This window comes from Anomaloglossus baeobatrachus, chromosome 1 (assembly GCF_048569485.1).
Source record: "Anomaloglossus baeobatrachus isolate aAnoBae1 chromosome 1, aAnoBae1.hap1, whole genome shotgun sequence".
Classification (NCBI taxonomy): Eukaryota; Metazoa; Chordata; class Amphibia; order Anura; family Aromobatidae; genus Anomaloglossus; species Anomaloglossus baeobatrachus.
In genome coordinates, this window is record NC_134353.1 from 651,182,237 (window position 1) to 651,199,997 (window position 17,761).

The 17,761-nt window shown below is 47.5% G+C and overlaps 1 protein-coding gene across 2 annotated transcripts in view; it reads left to right on the forward strand.

The window, feature by feature from the left end:
* Window positions 1–17,761, forward strand: part of PARP2 (poly(ADP-ribose) polymerase 2) — a 169,918-nt gene that overhangs the window by 61,599 nt on the left and 90,558 nt on the right. Inside the window, exons 4-6 of one of the 2 annotated variants that reach the window (XM_075319918.1) lie at window positions 8,501–8,707; window positions 12,832–12,954; window positions 13,035–13,126. In XM_075319918.1, the coding sequence (XP_075176033.1) occupies window positions 8,501–8,707; window positions 12,832–12,954; window positions 13,035–13,126 (422 nt within the window). The remainder of the gene's footprint in view (window positions 1–8,500; window positions 8,708–12,831; window positions 12,955–13,034; window positions 13,127–17,761) is intronic. The other variant, XM_075319919.1, reaches the window with a different exon arrangement.

Below are 17,761 nucleotides of genomic sequence, written 5' to 3' on the forward strand. Positions count from 1 at the left end.
AAAGATAAAAAAAAAACACAACACACAGAAAAATATTTTTTATTAGAAATAAAACACAACACAATTAGTGACTCCATCTTTATTGAAATAAAGAACCCCCCTCTGCAGTAATCCTGGGTCAAGGGTCCCATGCCGTCCAATCCGGATCCAATATCATCTGATTGTTTTGCTGGAAGGCAAAGCGATCAGATGACGTGTCAGGTTCTAGGGGCTGAAGCACATCACACATCAGCTGATTGTATAAAAGCCGTTTATACAATCAGCTGATGCATCGGTGCAAAAAAAAAAAAAAATACTCATGTGCTGATTACCGGCAGCTCCTGGAGCGATGGGGCGGGGTGTCTGATCCTGTCCGATCGCTGCAGCAGCTGCCGGTAATCAGGGATGAAGTCTCCTGACGCATCCGCTGATAGGTTAAACCGGCCGGGTGCCCGCGTCACCGCGATACTTACGATCAGCTGATGCGTCAGGTGACTGCATCAGGTGATCCATCGCCAGGTCCTGCATCCATCGGAGGTGTCCCGGCCGTCTGCACACAGCCGGAGCGACGATACCGTGAGAGGAGATGGGAGCGGGCATGGCACCGGGACCCTGCAGACAGGTGAGTGAATTTTTTTTTTTTTCCTACTGTTCACTTTTGTTTTCGCAGCCTCTTCCACCTCCCGCCCGAACATGGCGCCGCACGGCAGCATACATGCACAGGACCGGAGGTGGAAGCGGCGGTGACTGTACCGGGAGGATTCACGCTTCTGTATTTACTGACAGAAGGAATCCTCTTCCTGTATATGTCACTTTACTACCCACCTCCTGCGTTTATAGCTGCGTTTTTGGTCTTAGAAACGCACCAAAACGCAGCTATTTGCGTTTCTCATTGCGTCTTTCAACATCCCATTGCACTCAATGGATGAAAAGCGCAGTGAAAAACGCGGGAATAATTGACATGCTGCGTTTTTGTGGCACCACAAAAACGCAGCTGAAAAAAAACGCTGTGTGCAGCAAAAAATGAAAACTCATAGACTTTGCTGGGGAAGCAGTCATGCAGTTTTCTGAGCAAAAACGCACCTGAAAACTGCGCAAAAACGCACTGTGTGAACTTATTCTAAAGTAACATTGTAATCATACTGACCCAAAGAATAAAGCCATCTTAACACTTTTTTACCAGATGATGAATGGCATTACAAAAAAAAAATAAATACATTCTGAATTGCTGGTTTTTGTTCCTGCTACATCCAAAAATTTGGAATGGAAAGTAATGAAAATATATTGTGTCCAGGAAAAAAAAAAACAATATAAATCTGGTATCTGTGCAATACCACCGACCGAAAAATAAAAGTTGCCTAATCATTTATACCGCAGTGTACAGTGTGAAAAATAACAAACATTCTACAAAACAAATTCATGACCTGCTGTTGATTTGTTCATTCTGCCTCTCAAAGATCCGTTAGGCTATATGCGCACGCTGACGTTTTTGCACTTCTCCAAAACGCTGCGTTTTGCTGCGTTTTTGTTCACTGCGTTTTTCCAATGCATTGCATGGGTAGAAAAGCGCAGAAAAGAATTGACATGACCGTTTTTTGTTTTTATTTTTTTTTTTTTTTTTTTTTTTTAGCTCAAACACGCAGCCAAACAAAACTGCAGTGTGCGGTCAACAAAAATGAAATCTCATAGGCTTTGCTGGGGAAGCAAAGTCATGCAGTTTTGAGCCCAAAAAGGGCCGCAAAAACGCGGTAAAAAAACACAGCGTGCGCACATAGCCTAAAGCTCTGCTCACATTTATCTTGCTGTCTATGCCGAGCGCTTACATCGGGATTTCTTCGGCGCTCCATTGGGAGACTCAGACGATTGGGTGTATAGTACTGCCTCCGGAGGCCACACAAAGCATTACACTAAAAAGTGTAAGGCCCCTCCCCTTCTGGCTATACACCCCCCGTGGGATCACGGGCTGATCAGTTTTCTGCTTTGTGCGAAGGAGGTCAGACATCCACGCATAGCTCCACTGTTTAGTCAGCAGCAGCTGCTGACTATGTCGGATGGAAGAAAAGAGGGCCCATACTAGGGCCCCCAGCATGCTCCCTTCTCACCCCACTTTATGTCGGCGGTGTTTGTTAAGGTTGAGGTACCCATTGCGGGTACGGAGGCTGGAGCCCACATGCTGTTTTCCTTCCCCATCCCCCTGAGGGGCTCTGAGGAAGTGGGATCTTACCGGCCCCCAAGCCCTGAGGCCGGGCTCCATCCACAGACCCATGGAACCTGCTGGATACGGAGCTGGGTACCGTTCAGGGACAAGGCCCTGCGACATTCAGGTACTCTGTGTCCCAAACAGGCCGCGCACATTCCAGACTTGCTGGGTGTGCTAGTGCGCCGGGGACAGTAGCGCTGCGCGCTGGGGTTACAGTCACTGCAGTTTTTCTGAGTGACTTTATGTATTGGGGACTGCCGCGCCGGCCGCCCCTGGAGCGGCGGTGCGGCTGCGACTTGTAGTGCGCCGGGGACTTAGCGCTGACCGTGCTTTTACGACGGCGTCGCTTATAAATTTAGTCCCCGGCTTCTGCGGCCTAGCTCCGCTTCGTTCCCGCCCCCACCCTGTCAATCAGGGCAAGGGAGAGACGCTGTACGATTAATCAGCGCCGAGGGCTGGAGTCTTATTTACATGCTCCAGCCCTCTCACTGAGCACAGTGGGACGCAGGTTTCCCGCTCTTTGTCTGCACACGCCCAGGGCCCGCCCCTCTCCATAGGACGCCGGCAGCCATTCCTACATGCAGTCTGGCTGGAGAACGGACACAGGCTCTGGGAGACCCAGACAAGGGATTTCTGGCGACCACACACCCGCGTTAAGCGGGCGGTAAGCAGCACTTTAGTGCTGGCCCCACTAGTGCCACAGTGTTATTTTGGTGTACCTTTTTTCTCTATACCATATATATATATATATATATATATATATTGCACTGTAAGGTCGCTTCTTGGCTGTATACCCTATCTTGCTCTGAGGAGACGACAACATGTCATCCGCAAAACGCAAGGGTGCCAAGACACAGGCTGTAAGCGCTGCTTGTGCCGCTTGTGGGGCTGATCTACCGGCAGGTTACAATGACCCCCATTGTGTGCAATGTTCGGTCCCTGTGCCACTTCGTCAGCCGGAGTCTATGGTGGTAGTGGCCCAGGCAGAGTCGCCGGTGAACCCTGTCCCGGTGACGGGGACAGAGTTTGCAGTTTTTGCTGACAAGATGCCTGTCACTATGACAAAGATCCTAGAAACCTTGCAGGCCAGGCCAGTTACTCAGACCATGGACACTGCTGCGGCAACCTTCCCCGGTCCCCCTCAGTTGGAGTTAATCCGTGCTTCAAGGGGGTCCCAGGCATCTCAGCCTGACGGCTCTGATTCAGATGACAGTCCCAGGCAGCCTAAGCGAGCTCGCTGGGAGAGACCCTCCACGTCATCACGCGGATCAGGGTCTCAGCGAGAGGAGTCTCTACATGATGAGACAGAGGAGGGTGATCAGGAGTCTAATCCTGAAACCGCTCTCAATCTGGATACTCCTGATGGTGACGCCATGGTAAATGACCTTATAGCGGCCATCAATAGTCTATTGGAAATTTCTCCCCCTGCCCCTTCTGCAGAGGAGGCAGCTGCACAGCAGGAGAAGTTCCATTTCAGGTATCCCAAGCGTAAACTGAGTACTTTTCTGGACCACGCTGACTTCAGAGAATCAGTCCAGAGACACCATGCTTACCCAGACAAGCGTTTCTCCAAACGTCTTAAAGATACACGTTATCCATTTCCCCCTGACGTGGTCAAACGCTGGACCCAGTGTCCAAAGGTGGACCCCCCAATCTCCAGGCTTGCGGCTAGATCCATAGTTGCAGTGGAGGATGGGGCTTCACTTAAAGATGCCAATGACAGACAGATGGACCTTTGGTTGAAATCTGTCTATGAAGCTATCGGCGCGTCGTTTGCTCCAGCATTCGCGGCCGTGTGGGCACTCCAAGCTATTTCAGCTGGCCTGGCACAGGTGGACTCTATCATATGTCCAGCAGTGCCGCGAGTAGCGTCCCTAACCTCGCAAATGTCTGCGTTTGCGACTTACGCTATCAACGCTGTCCTGGACTCTACAAGCCGTACCTCAATGGCGTCTGCCAACTCTGTGGTTTTGCGCAGAGCCTTGTGGTTAAAGGAATGGAAAGCGGATTCTGCTTCCAAAAAATGTTTAACCAGCTTGCCACTATCTGTAGATAGACTGTTTGGTGAACAATTGGCTGAAATCATTAAACAATCCAAGGGTAAAGACTCCTCCTTACCCCAGCCCAGATCAAGCAAACCTCAACAGAGGAAGTGGCAGTCGAGGTTTCGGTCCTTTCGAGGCTCCGGCAAGACCCAATTCTCCTCGTCCAAAGGGACTCAGAAGGAGCAAAGGAGCTCAGATTCCTGGCGGGCTCACTCACGCCCCAAGAAAGCAACCGGAGGAACCGCTTCCAAGGCGGCTGCCTCATGACTTTCGGCCTCCTCCCTCCGCATCCTCGGTCGGTGGCAGGCTCTCCCGCTTTTGCGACATTTGGCTGCCACAGGTCAAAGACCGGTGGGTAATAGACATTTTGTCTCACGGGTACAGGATAGAGTTCAGTTCTCGTCCTCCGCCTCGGTTCTTCAGAACCTCCCCACATCCCGACCGAGCAGATGCCCTTCTGCAGGCGGTGTGCTCACTAAAAGCAGAAGGAGTGGTGATCCCTGTTCCTTTGCAGGAACAAGGGCAAGGTTTTTACTCCAATCTCTTTGTGGTTCCAAAAAAGGACGGCTCGTTTCGTCCCGTTCTGGACCTAAAGCTGCTCAACAAGCATGTGCACGCCAGACGGTTCCGGATGGAATCCCTCCGCTCAGTCATTGCCTCAATGTCTCAAGGAGATTTCCTTGCATCAATAGACATCAAATATGCTTATCTCCACGTGCCGATTGCTACAGAGCACCAACGTTTTCTACGTTTCGTGATAGGAGACGACCATCTCCAGTTCGTAGCTCTGCCATTTGGTCTGGCGACAGCCCCACGGGTTTTCACCAAGGTCATGGCGGCAGTGGTAGCAGTCTTGCATTCTCAGGGACATTCGGTGATCCCTTACTTAGACGATCTACTTGTCAAAGCACCCTCTCAAGAGGCATGCCAACTCAGCCTGAATGTTGCGCTGGAGACTCTCCAGACTTTCGGGTGGATCATCAACTTTTCAAAGTCAAATCTGTCACCGACTCAATCACTAACGTATCTTGGCATGGAGTTTCATACTCTCTCAGCGATAGTGAAGCTTCCGCTGGACAAGCAGCGGTCACTACAGACAGGGGTACAATCTCTCCTTCAGGGTCAGTCGCACCCCTTAAGGCGCCTCATGCACTTCCTAGGGAAGATGGTGGCAGCAATGGAGGCAGTCCCGTTCGCGCAGTTTCATCTGCGCCCACTTCAATGGGACATTCTCCGCCAATGGGACGGGAAGACAACTTCCCTAGACAGGAAAGTCTCCCTTTCTCAGACGGCCAAGGACTCTCTGCAATGGTGGCTTCTTCCCACCTCATTATCACAGGGAAGATCCTTCCTACCCCCATCCTGGGCAGTGGTCACGACAGACGCGAGTCTGTCACGGTGGGGAGCAGTTTTTCTCCACCACAGGGCTCAAGGGACGTGGACTCAGCAGGAGTCCACCCTTCAGATCAATGTTCTGGAAATCAGGGCAGTGTATCTTGCCCTACTAGCCTTCCAGCAGTGGCTGGAAGGAAAGCAGATCCGAATTCAGTCGGACAACTCCACAGCGGTGGCATACATCAACCACCAAGGAGGGACACGCAGTCGGCAAGCCTTCCAGGAAGTCAGGCGGATTCTGATGTGGGTGGAGGAAAGAGCATCCACCATATCAGCAGTTCACATCCCGGGCGTAGAAAACTGGGAAGCAGACTTCCTCAGTCGCCAGGGCATGGACGCAGGGGAATGGTCCCTTCACCCGGACGTGTTTCAGGAAATCTGCCGCCGCTGGGGGGTGCCGGACGTCGACCTAATGGCGTCTCGGCACAACAACAAGGTCCCGACCTTCATAGCGCGGTCTCGCGATCAAAGAGCTCTGGCGGCAGACGCCTTAGTGCAAGATTGGTCGCAGTTCCGGCTCCCTTATGTGTTTCCACCTCTGGCACTCTTGCCCAGAGTGTTACGCAAGATCAGATCCGATTGCGGCCGCGTCATACTCGTCGCCCCAGACTGGCCGAGGAGGTCGTGGTACCCGGATCTGTGGCATCTCACGGTCGGCCAACCGTGGGCACTACCAGACCGTCCAGACTTACTGTCCCAAGGGCCGTTTTTCCATCGGAATTCTGCGGCCCTGAACCTGACTGTGTGGCCATTGAGTCCTGGATCCTAGCGTCTTCAGGATTACCCCAAGGGGTCGTGGCCACCATGAGACAGGCTAGGAAGTCCACTTCTGCTAAGATCTACCACAGAACGTGGAAGGTTTTCTTATCCTGGTGCTCTGCACAAGGAGTATCCCCCTGGCCATTCGCGTTACCTGTTGTTCTTTCCTTCCTGCAATCTGGGTTGGAAAAGGGCTTGTCGCTCGGCTCCCTTAAAGGGCAAGTCTCGGCACTATCCGTGTTTTTTCAGAAGCGTCTAGCACGACTTTCTCAGGTGCGCACGTTCCTGCAGGGGGTTTGTCATATCGTCCCTCCGTACAGGCGGCCGTTAGATCCGTGGGATCTAAACAAGGTCCTTGTTGCTCTCCAGAAGCCGCCCTTCGAGCCTCTGAGAGATGTGTCACTTTCTCGACTCTCACAGAAAGTGGCCTTTCTGGTAGCGGTCACGTCTCTTCGGAGAGTGTCTGAACTAGCAGCGCTGTCATCCAAAGCTCCTTTCCTGGTGTTCCACCAGGACAAGGTAGTGCTGCGCCCTATTCAGGAGTTTCTCCCTAAGGTGGTATCCTCTTTTCATCTTAATCAGGATATCTCCTTGCCTTCCTTTTATCCGCATGCAGTTTATCGGTATGAAAAGGATTTACATTTGTTGGATCTGGTGAGAGCACTCAGAATCTACATTTCCCGCACGGCGCCCCTGCGCCGCTCGGATGCACTCTTTGTCCTTGTCGCTGGTAAGCGCAAAGGGTCGCAGGCTTCCAAAGCCACCCTGGCTCGATGGATCAAAGAACCAATTCTTGAAGCCTACCGTTCTGCTGGGCTTCCGGTTCCATCAGGGCTGAAGGCCCATTCTACCAGAGCCGTGGGTGCGTCCTGGGCATTACGACACCAGGCTACGGCTCAACAGGTGTGCCAGGCAGCTACCTGGTCGAGTCTGCACACTTTCACCAAACATTATCAGGTGCATACCTATGCTTCGGCGGACGCCAGCCTAGGTAGAAGAGTCCTGCAGGCGGCAGTTGCCTCCCCGTAGGGGAGGGCTGTCTTTGCAGCTCTAACATGAGGTATTTCTTTACCCACCCAGGGACAGCTTTTGGACGTCCCAATCGTCTGGGTCTCCCAATGGAGCGCCGAAGAAGAAGGGAATTTTGTTACTTACCGTAAATTCCTTTTCTTCTAGCTCCTATTGGGAGACCCAGCACCCGCCCTGTTGTCCTTCGGGATTTTTGGTTGTTTTCGGGTACACATGTTGTTCATGTTGAATGGTTTTCAGTTCTCCGATGTTACTTCGGAGTGAATTTGTTTAAACCAGTTATTGGCTTTCCTCCTTCTTGCTTTTGCACTAAAACTGGTGAGCCAGTGATCCCACGGGGGGTGTATAGCCAGAAGGGGAGGGGCCTTACACTTTTTAGTGTAATGCTTTGTGTGGCCTCCGGAGGCAGTACTATACACCCAATCGTCTGGGTCTCCCAATAGGAGCTAGAAGAAAAGGAATTTACGGTAAGTAACAAAATTCCCTTCTTCCATGTCAATCTCTGAAATTTGTTCACACAACTCCTGATGGAACATTCCCTATAATGAGGCAGATGGCATCACCTTGGACCCAGTCTTTCCTATGATGTGGCCATGCCGGTCTTTCTAGGCGTGCCAAAAAAATGCAGTCGACCACCTCTCTTGTGCACATCTTAAAAGCCAGAGTCCACCGTATCTCTGCTGCGTCATTAGTGAATGGATTTGGGGGGGGGTTCATCTGAACAGCGTGTTTTGTAGATTTTAATGGAAATCCCAGTGTGAGCACTCAGCATGGATAAAAAGATAAAGGTAAACTGAAATATTCTGCACCCCAAAATGCCACCAAGTAAATCTTCTACTTTCTCCTCTCACAAAGAAATCCCCACTCAGGTTCATCACCTGCTAACAGAAGTATAGGGAGTTTTCATATTACTGGTAGCACGAAGGATCTGGAAAAGTGATCTGGCTCCTCACCGCTTCAATAGGAAATAAAGTACACTGTATGTTAATTTGAGACATTATTCTATTTTGCCACATCCCTTTTGGATTTACAGATCTGCATGAAGTGCAATTTGATTTGTATGATGCTCATGACTTGTGTTCTTTGTTTTCAGTCTTTGTGTGGCAGTGGCTGTCAGACGATGAATCCTGGTTCTCCTATGATGCTAAAACGTCCATCTTTCTGGAAACTGCATTGCATACAGACAGCAAGATAGTGTCTCTTTCGTTGGGTGGCAAGCCTTACACAATTGATCTTGGAGCCATGGTGCAAAAAAATACCCAATCTCAATATGAAAGGCAGATTCAGCGCTGCTTATCCGGTATGTCTCCTGAATTGTCACATTATAAATGTACAATTTTATAAAAACCTTGTTTTGCTCACTTTTTGTTTTTGTCAGAGATTAAATTGCTAACAGAAAATGAAATATTATTGAAATATTTAATTTTACCAGAGAAGTGAGCATGTTATCGGGTACATATAAAGGGGTTGTTGTTATCCGGGCGTACAAATTATTAAAGTCCCACTCCAGCTTTTTGGGTTTTTTTTGTTTTTTTTTTTATTTTCAGCGCTGAAGTGGCGCTTTAAATGGAAGCCATTGCCTTCAAGCGCCTTCACCTTTTACCAGTGCCGCTCCGGTTCCACAATGCCATCTTGTGCTCTGAACTTCTGACTGTCCAGAAGTTAAATCACAAGCCCTCAATGCATCTGTTTGAGCCAGAACAAGGCTCTCATATACTTGTATTGAGTAGTGACCTCTAGCGTGCTCTATAAAACACTGGATCACCCTGGCAGCTCACAAATCGTCATGACTGGAGCAGCATTTAAAGAATACAGCAAGACATCAAAGTAAGCAGAAATTCCCAAAAGAAAGCAGATCCCCCACCCAAAAAAAAAATTGCACTCACCAGACCCCAGACAATTAGAGTTAGCAAGTGCCGATGTTGGATGGGCTCACACAGAGATATCAGGTCCCTTGCCATTCCACCTGCATTGCACTCAAGCTCTCACAAACAGATTGGGTACCAATATCACTCGCATGAGTGATACTGGTACACACCTGTGGGAGCCAACCACTAAAACACAGGAGGACCTGACACTGACAGTGCTGCAGATTTGTATGCGAGAGCCCATTATCTAATTGTTTGGGATCTGGTAAGTGCAATTCTTTTAGGGTGTGTCTGCTTTCTTTTGTGGGTAAACTTAGTAGTAATTTAAGCAGGTAATTTATAACAAAAACGTGGATTTCTTTGCATTGAAGCATTGGATTGCAGACATCGTGGTATCCTTTCATTCAAGTTTTTATGACCTACATGCCCATATAGATGCCTGGGAGCATTAATCCTACTGACAAATTCCCTTTCATAATATTCTTGCTGTTTAAAGATTTGGGCTACTACACAGCATAGTGAAATCGATGTAAAGCTCATAAAGATGGCTTTTCCCAAATAACTTGTATAGTCGATTGTGCCTCTGAGCAGCGCTAGTGCAGTCCGCTCATTCCCATCATGTGACCACCGTGCTCTTCGGCCTCTGAGATCCGGTGAGTTCACGTCAACTTCCAGTTGACTCAACATCCCCGAGACTGCCCCCAGTCTCCCTGAATGACTGGGCTGTGGGCGGCGTTTTACCGCTCATCACATCCAAGCCACGGTGATGTCTGGTCAACTGGAAGTTGACATGACCGGCTCTCAGAGGTCATGGAGCCCGGGGGTCATGTGATGGGGATGAGCGGACCATAATAAAAAACGCGGTTCGAAGGCAGAATTGACTACACAAGGTATTTGAGAAATGCCTTCTTTATGAGCTTTACATCCATGTCACTATGCTGTGTAGTGGACCACCCCTTTTAAGGCTTGTTTCTGAGTTGTCGCATGTGTGAGCTTCCCACTTCCTGCCTCAGTCCATGCAGAGATTTATTTTATTTTCTTTGACTGAAATAAAGCTTGTCATTCAGGTTGAGTTCTACATGCAGGTGGTGGAGCGCTTAACGGTGAGCTCTGAATGGTGGTCTCTGATCTGTGTGTACTGGAGGGAGAAAGCAGCAGCAATATGAGCATTAATATGTATATTATCTGACTGGGGGTGGTGGGAACGCTGATTTCAAAACAGAGCAGGTTGCTAAGGAGGTGGGAGGAAAGATGCGGAGGAGATCGGAGCAGTCTGCTGAGAAGGGGGTAGGACGGCTGTAGAGGAGAACAATGCAGGCTGTTAATAAAACTGCGGGAAGGCTAGCTGCAGAGCAGAATGGAACAAGCTGTTGTGGAAGAGGTGGGAGGATGGATGCAAAGGAGATCTGAGGAGGCTGAGAAGGAGGTGGTGGGAGGATAGATGCAGAGGAGATCTGAGCAAGCTGGCGAGAAGGAGGTGGTGGGAGGATGGATGCAGAGGAGATCTGAGCAAGCGGAGGAGGAGGAGGTGGTGGGAGGATGGATGCAGAGGAGATCTGAGCAAGCTAATGAGGAGGTGGTGGGAGGATGGATGCAGAGGAGATTTGAGCAGGCTGATGAAGAGGAGGAGTGCTGCAAAGGAGGAGAGGGGCGACTGGGAACAGTTCACCAAAACTCACCCACTCAGAGCTTTAGCAGTGAGACTGTGGAGTAGGAGTACAAGATCAGGCACGTTACAGTGGTTGTGTTTTTTTTTTTTTTTCTCTTCTCTCTCCATGTGGAAAACTTTTATAATCCTATAAAATACAGTGAGCGTGCAGTTTGTAGGTCGGTAGCCAGTTAGATGCAGTGGGTGGACAATGAGGGTGGGAGCAATTTATCCTGGTAAATATATTCTGGATGGTCAATGGCAGGAAGCCCTGAATATAAACCATAACCAGCTGCACGGGAGCACGAAAGGTAAAATAAAGGTAACTGGGTGGGGGGTGTTTGCCTCCCTGGAAATACAACAAAATATTCTTGTGCCCCCCAGGAACTACTTTAAGGCAATATGCACTCGTTTGTGTTTGCAGCATAAATTTCTGCACCAAATCCCTGCAGTTTACAGTACCAGCAAAATGAATGCGTTTTCTGAAATCTCAAGCACATGTATATTTTTTCTTGCAGATATGAAGCGGTTTCCATTCTGCAGTATGTCAATTCTTTTTGCCGATTTGTAATGTTTTTCACCCTTTCAAATGAATGGGGAAAATAGCGCTCCAATAAATGCATATACTCAGCATTTTTCCTGCCAAGATGAGCGTTTTTGGTGCCAAAATTTCTGCTTCAAGAACTTAATGTTTACACATACCCAAATGCATCCAGTTATAAAGGAAGCTTCAACGCAATAGCTCAGGGGTACACAAGTGACAGCAGAAAAGCCTGACTGATCCTATGGACTTAAGGCCCAGTCCACTAAACAACTTACCAGCGATCCCAACAACGATACAACCTGATAGGGATCGCTGGTAAGTTGCTAGGATGTCGCTGGTGAGATGTCACACTAAGCGACGCTCCAGCGATCCCACCAACAACCTGACCTGGCATGGATCGCTGGAGCGTCTCTACACGGGTTGCTGGTGAGCTGTCACACAGGCAGATCTCACCAACAACCAGTGACCAGCCCCCAGCCAGCAGCGCCGCGTGGAAGCGATGCTGCGCTTGGTAACTAAGGTAAATATCGGGTAACCAACCCGATATTTACCTTGGTTACCAGCGCACACCGCTTAGCGCTGGCTCCCTGCACACCTAGTCACAGTACACATCGGGTTAATTACCCGATGTGTACTCTGCTATGTGTGCAGGCAGCAGGAGCCGGCTTCTGCGGACGCTGGTAACCACGGTAAACATCGGGTAACCAAGAAGCCCTTCCCTTGGTTACCCGATATTTACCTTCGTTACCAGCGTCCGCCGCTGTCAGTGCCGGCTCCTGTTCTCTACACTCCTAGCCAGACTACGCATCGGGTTAATTACCCGATGTGTACTGTGGCTACGTGTGCAGAGAGCAGGGAGCCGGCACTAACAGCATGAGAGCGGGGACGCTGGTAACGAAGGTAAATATCGGGTAACCAAGGAAAGGGCTTCTTGGTTACCCGATGTTTACCGTGGTTACCAGCGTCCGCAGAAGCCGGCTCCTGCTGCCTGCACATTCAGTTGTTGCTCTGTTGCTGTCACACACAGCGATGTGTGCTTCACAGCGGGAGAGCAACAACTAAAAAATGGTCCAGGACATTCAGCAATAACCGGCGACCTCACAGCAGGGGCCAGGTTGTTGCTGGATGTCACACACAGCAACATCACTAGCAACATCGCTGTTACGTCACAAAAGTTGTTCCTTAGCAGCGATGTTGCTAGCGATGTTGCTTAGTGTGACGTGGCCTTTATGGTTGGGTATTGATAAGAAAAAATAGGAAAAAAGGAAGCTTTGAGCCACAAACCTTTCATGCAGAAACTTGTAAAAACAAAATGCAGTAAATATTTAGTCTGTGTTTAAATGTGTTTTTTTTTTTTTTGTTAGTTGCTTTAGATGCCACAGCTGATGACGAAAATGACAGCGTTAGTAATGGACCATCATCTGCAACTTGCCTGCGTGGGAACAGGAGTGTTGAGAGTGGGGACAGTGAATCCGAGGACAGCAAAGGTGAACACCCTATTGGCTGCCTTATATTTTTATCATTTCAAGATCAGTCTATTTAATTGAATGTTTTTTAATCCATTTAGTGTCAAATCTCTTTAATGCAGAACACCTAAGAACCATTGTGATGAAGGGTAATGCCCCTGTGGATCCTGAATGCTCCAGCCAGCTTGGAAAGGTGAGTTGTAGGAATACACACAAATTGTTTGCATTCATCGGGAACCAGACATCTGTGCATGCTGTCTGAACCACGGGCAGCATGATCGGCCGCCCACTGTTATTGCAGCAGTGTATGTGATGGCTTCATGTAAACATCCGTGTGACCCTTCCTAGTGCTGTCCCGTACTTCTCAGACAGGACATTGGCCCATACTTTCTTTGGTCCATGTCTCCAGTCCCCGAGATTCAGAACATGCCCTAGTCTCATCAGATTTGCAGATCGGAGTCTTCCATTAAAGACTAAAGGCATCCGTGAGATACTGATGGAACTAGGGATGGAGAATGAAGGCTTGCTGTGTACTTCAGAGGTCTATCATAGTTTCGTAAAGGTCAATGGATATAAAGAAAAAAAAAAGTTCTAACAGTGTAACAACTTTAGTGGAGAGGGAGGAAAAAATAAAAATGCATATGCTACAAGGATGACGCCTGAGGGGAAAAAAAATCGGTCTATTTTTCTTTGATGTTAACTCTCACAAGTGTGTGAATCCAGCCTGAAATGCTATGGTATTTCAGAGAACACATACTTTGAAAAGCTCAGACCATGAGTTTTGGTTTACCAGTCACCGTTGACCATTTTCCTGGACTGACCTTGGACTCCCCCCTCCTAGAGTCATGGTCCCCTACCAGTTTCTCAAATTATGTTTCCACTGGAACGGTGTATTACTTCAGAGTAACAGATACATGGCTGCAATCGCACCAGCAGTGTTTTATTCTGCCTGTAGTCCAAGCAGCATGGGGCAGCTGAATGATTATGGTTAAAGCCAACCTTCACTTTAACTGACTAGTTATATTTTCATTTTGTTTCTTATCGTAATATGTACATAGGTGTAATAATCTTACCACTGTGGTGTCCCAACCACCCCCCCCTCCTCCCCTACCATATATACAGGTGGAACTCAATAAATTTAGAATATCAAAAATGAATTTATTTCAGTAATTCAATACAAAAAGGGAAATGCATATATTATAGTCATTTCAAGTGTTTTTCTGTTGATGATTATGGCTTACAGCCAGAGAGAACCCAAATGTCATTATCTCAGAAACTTAAAATCATTACCACAAAACAACTGCAGAGGCTTCCTAAGCTTTTAAAATGGTTCCTTAAGGCTGCTTTACACGCTACGAGTTCTCATGTGATCGCACTCGCCCCCATCGTTTGTGCGATTCGAGCAATTTGTTGCCCGTGTCACACAAACTCTGTAACCCCCGTCACACTTACTTACCTCCCGAATGATGTCTCTGTGGGCGGCGAACATCCTCCTCCTGAAGGGGGAGGGACGTTCGGCCTCACAGCGACGTCACACAGCAGCCAGCCAATAGAAGCAGAGATGAGCGGGACGTAAACATCCCGCCCACCTCCTTCCTTCCGCATTGCCGGCGGCCACAGGTAAGCTGCAGTTCATCGTTCCCGGGGTGTCACACGGAGCGACGTGTGCTGGCTCGGGAACGATGAACAAACGGAGCACAGAAGGACGTTATTTATTTATTTATTTTGAAAATCTGCGACGTGTCAACGAGCAACGATAAGGTGAGTATTTTTGCTCGTTCAGTCGCTCATTTGTGTTACACTCTACGATTTGTCAAACGAGGCCGGAAGTGCGTCACTAACGACGTGACCCCGACGACCTATCGTTAGATATATCGTAGCGTGTAAAGCGGCCTTTAGCCTGGTAGGCTATACAATTGTGTAGAAGACTGCTGATGTCCAGAAGGCAGTCATTGACACACTCCATAAGGAGGGTAAGCTACAAAAGGTCATTGCTAAAGAAGCTGGCTGCTCATAGAGTGCTGTATCAAAGCATATTAATGGAAAGTTGAGTGGAAGGAAAGTGTGGTATAAAAAGGTGCGCAAGCAACCGGGATAACCACAGCCTTGATAGGATTGTTAAGAAAATGTCATTCAAAAATTGGGGAGAGATTCACAAGGCGTGGACTGCTGCTGGACTCAGTGCTTCAAGAGCCAACACACACAGACATATCCAGGACATGGGCTACAACTGTCGCGTTCCTTGTGTCGAGCCACTCATGACCAATAGACAACGCCAGAAGCGTCTTACCTGGGCCAAGGAGAAAAAGAACTGGACTATTGCTCAGTGGTCCAAGGTGTTGTTGTCAGATGAAAGTAAATTATGTATTTAATTTGGAGATCCAGGTCCCAGAGTCTGGAGGAAGAGTGGAGAGGCCACAATCCAAGCTGCTTCAGGTCTAGTGTGAAGTTTCCACAATCAGTATCCACACTGCCAAAAGTACCAATAACTGGTTTAATAACTACAGTATCACTGTGCCTGATTGGCCAGCAAACTCGCCTGACCTAAACCCCTTAAAGAATCTATGGGGTATTTTCAAGAGGAAAATGAGACGCCAGACCCAACAATGCAGACGAGCTGAAGGCTGCTATCAAAGCAACCTGGGCTTCCATAACACCTCAGCAGTGCCACAGGCTGATCTCCTCCATGCCGCATTAAAGGAAACCGGTCACCTAAAATATATGCGTTCTGAGCTATCAGCAGACGCATGTGTGCCCTAATTACACCTTCCTACCCATCCCTGTGTTTATAAAATTGTATAATATGGAAGTAATAAAAAACGTTTTATTACCTTCATATTTCCTATGTAAATAGCAGGGAATATGGTCACAGGGGCGGCGCCTTGTCCTGCATACTTTCCGTGGTATCACGCCCCTGTGGGCGTGATACCATGGAGTCACATGAGCAACGTCACAGTCGCTCATTCTATCCAGCGTGCATTGTGGCAGGCTTCGTTTCCGGGTGTTCACGCACCGTCTTCAGATGCGCACTGCGCATGCGCAGTGCGGGTCTGAAACTGACAAGGAGATCCCGGAAGAGAAGCCTGCTGCAATAGTAAGTGTAAACGCGCGCAGGATAGAATGAGCGACGGGGACACCGCTCATGTGACTCCATGGTATCTCTCCCACAGGGGCGTGATACCACGGAAAGTATGCAGGGCAAGACGCCGCCCCTGTGACCATATTCTCTGCTATTTACATAGGAAATATGAAGGTAATAAAATATTTTTTATTACTTTCATATTATACAATTTTACAGCACAGGGATGGGTAGGGAGGTGTAATTAGGGCACACATGCGTCTGCTGATAGGTCAGAACGCATATTCTAGGTGAAGGGTTCCCTTTAATGCAGTAATTCATGCAAAAGGAACCCCAATCAAGTATTGAGTGCATTTACTGTACAGACTTTTCAGTTGGCGCCAATATTTCTGAGTTTAAAATCATTTTTTCAGTTGGTCTGATATAATATTCTCATTTTCTGAGCTAATGACTTTTGGGTTTTCATTGGCTGTAAGCCATAATCAACATTAACAGAAATAAACACTAGAAATGGATCACTCCGAGTGTAATGACTATATATAATGAGTTTCCCTTTTTGTACTGAATTAATGAAATAAATTAGAATATCATTAAAAAGTAAATTTATCGAGATGCACTTGTGCATATCCAGTAGTCCTGTATACTGGTAGTTGTGACCACTTCCCTATGTGGTCTCCTCATGACAACATGCGATCAGCCCAGTTTGTAAAGATTTTATTTCAAATCTGTTTTATTATTATTTTTAAGTTTATAAATCAAGCATACATCTTGAACATTTATAAAGATTATAAAACATAAACGGTGATCTCGCAGTTTCAGAATGACAAAAATAACATCACATTGTATATTTCATTGGAACTCTATAAGCTATCCTTATGCTAACACTCCATGACAAACCATACACTAGAAATTAGAGTTCCAGCTAAACATGTCTTCCTGATAATTGACAAGACCACTCTCAACATAAAACAATCCCCTTTTAAGTTATTGAATAAACATTTAAGAAAAAGTAGAAAACTATAGAAAAAAATAAAAAGAACAGATATAAGCTTAGAAAAGAAAGAATCAGAGTGAAGAAAGTAGGGTAAAGAGGGGGTGGGGAAAAAAAGGTTTGTCACCATTTCTCATCCCAAATAACCTGCCAGACTCACTGTGAACTCAGGAGACTCCATGAACGTAATCCACGGTCCAGTTTGTAAAGATTTTAGCTGCAGTACTGGGAACAAGGCATAAGATGTAATCTAATCTACTACTTGGGCAGTAAAGTGCTGTAGCTTTGCACTTTGTTTGGAGTGCTGTCTCTGTTTTTCACTTTATAATAGAGGTTTGGTAAATGCCTAGGAGACTTGGCGCTTGCAGATAAGCTGGGCTGGTGTTGCTTTACTTTTGTTATTGTAGTCCTCTACTGCTATGTGTGACCACGACGAATCCAATGGAAAGCCTGAGCAGTGTGCAATAGGTATATTTGAAACAATACTACGCCTAGTCACTGCATCTATATGGGATTTCTTGGAGTGACTAGAGGCCTATTTGAAAAAAATCTTTTATGTATTTTTGTAAAATCAATTAATTTAATTATTTTACAAAATATGTGATTAAATTATATGGCACTCCTACAAAACTAATGAATGATAAATACTAGCTGTGCCTGAATACATCAGCACAAACCACAAGTTTGGTCCCAAGCTACCAGTCCCTTTGTAGACCTTTCCTTTAACCCCAGTCATACTTGCAGTTCATAGCATGGCA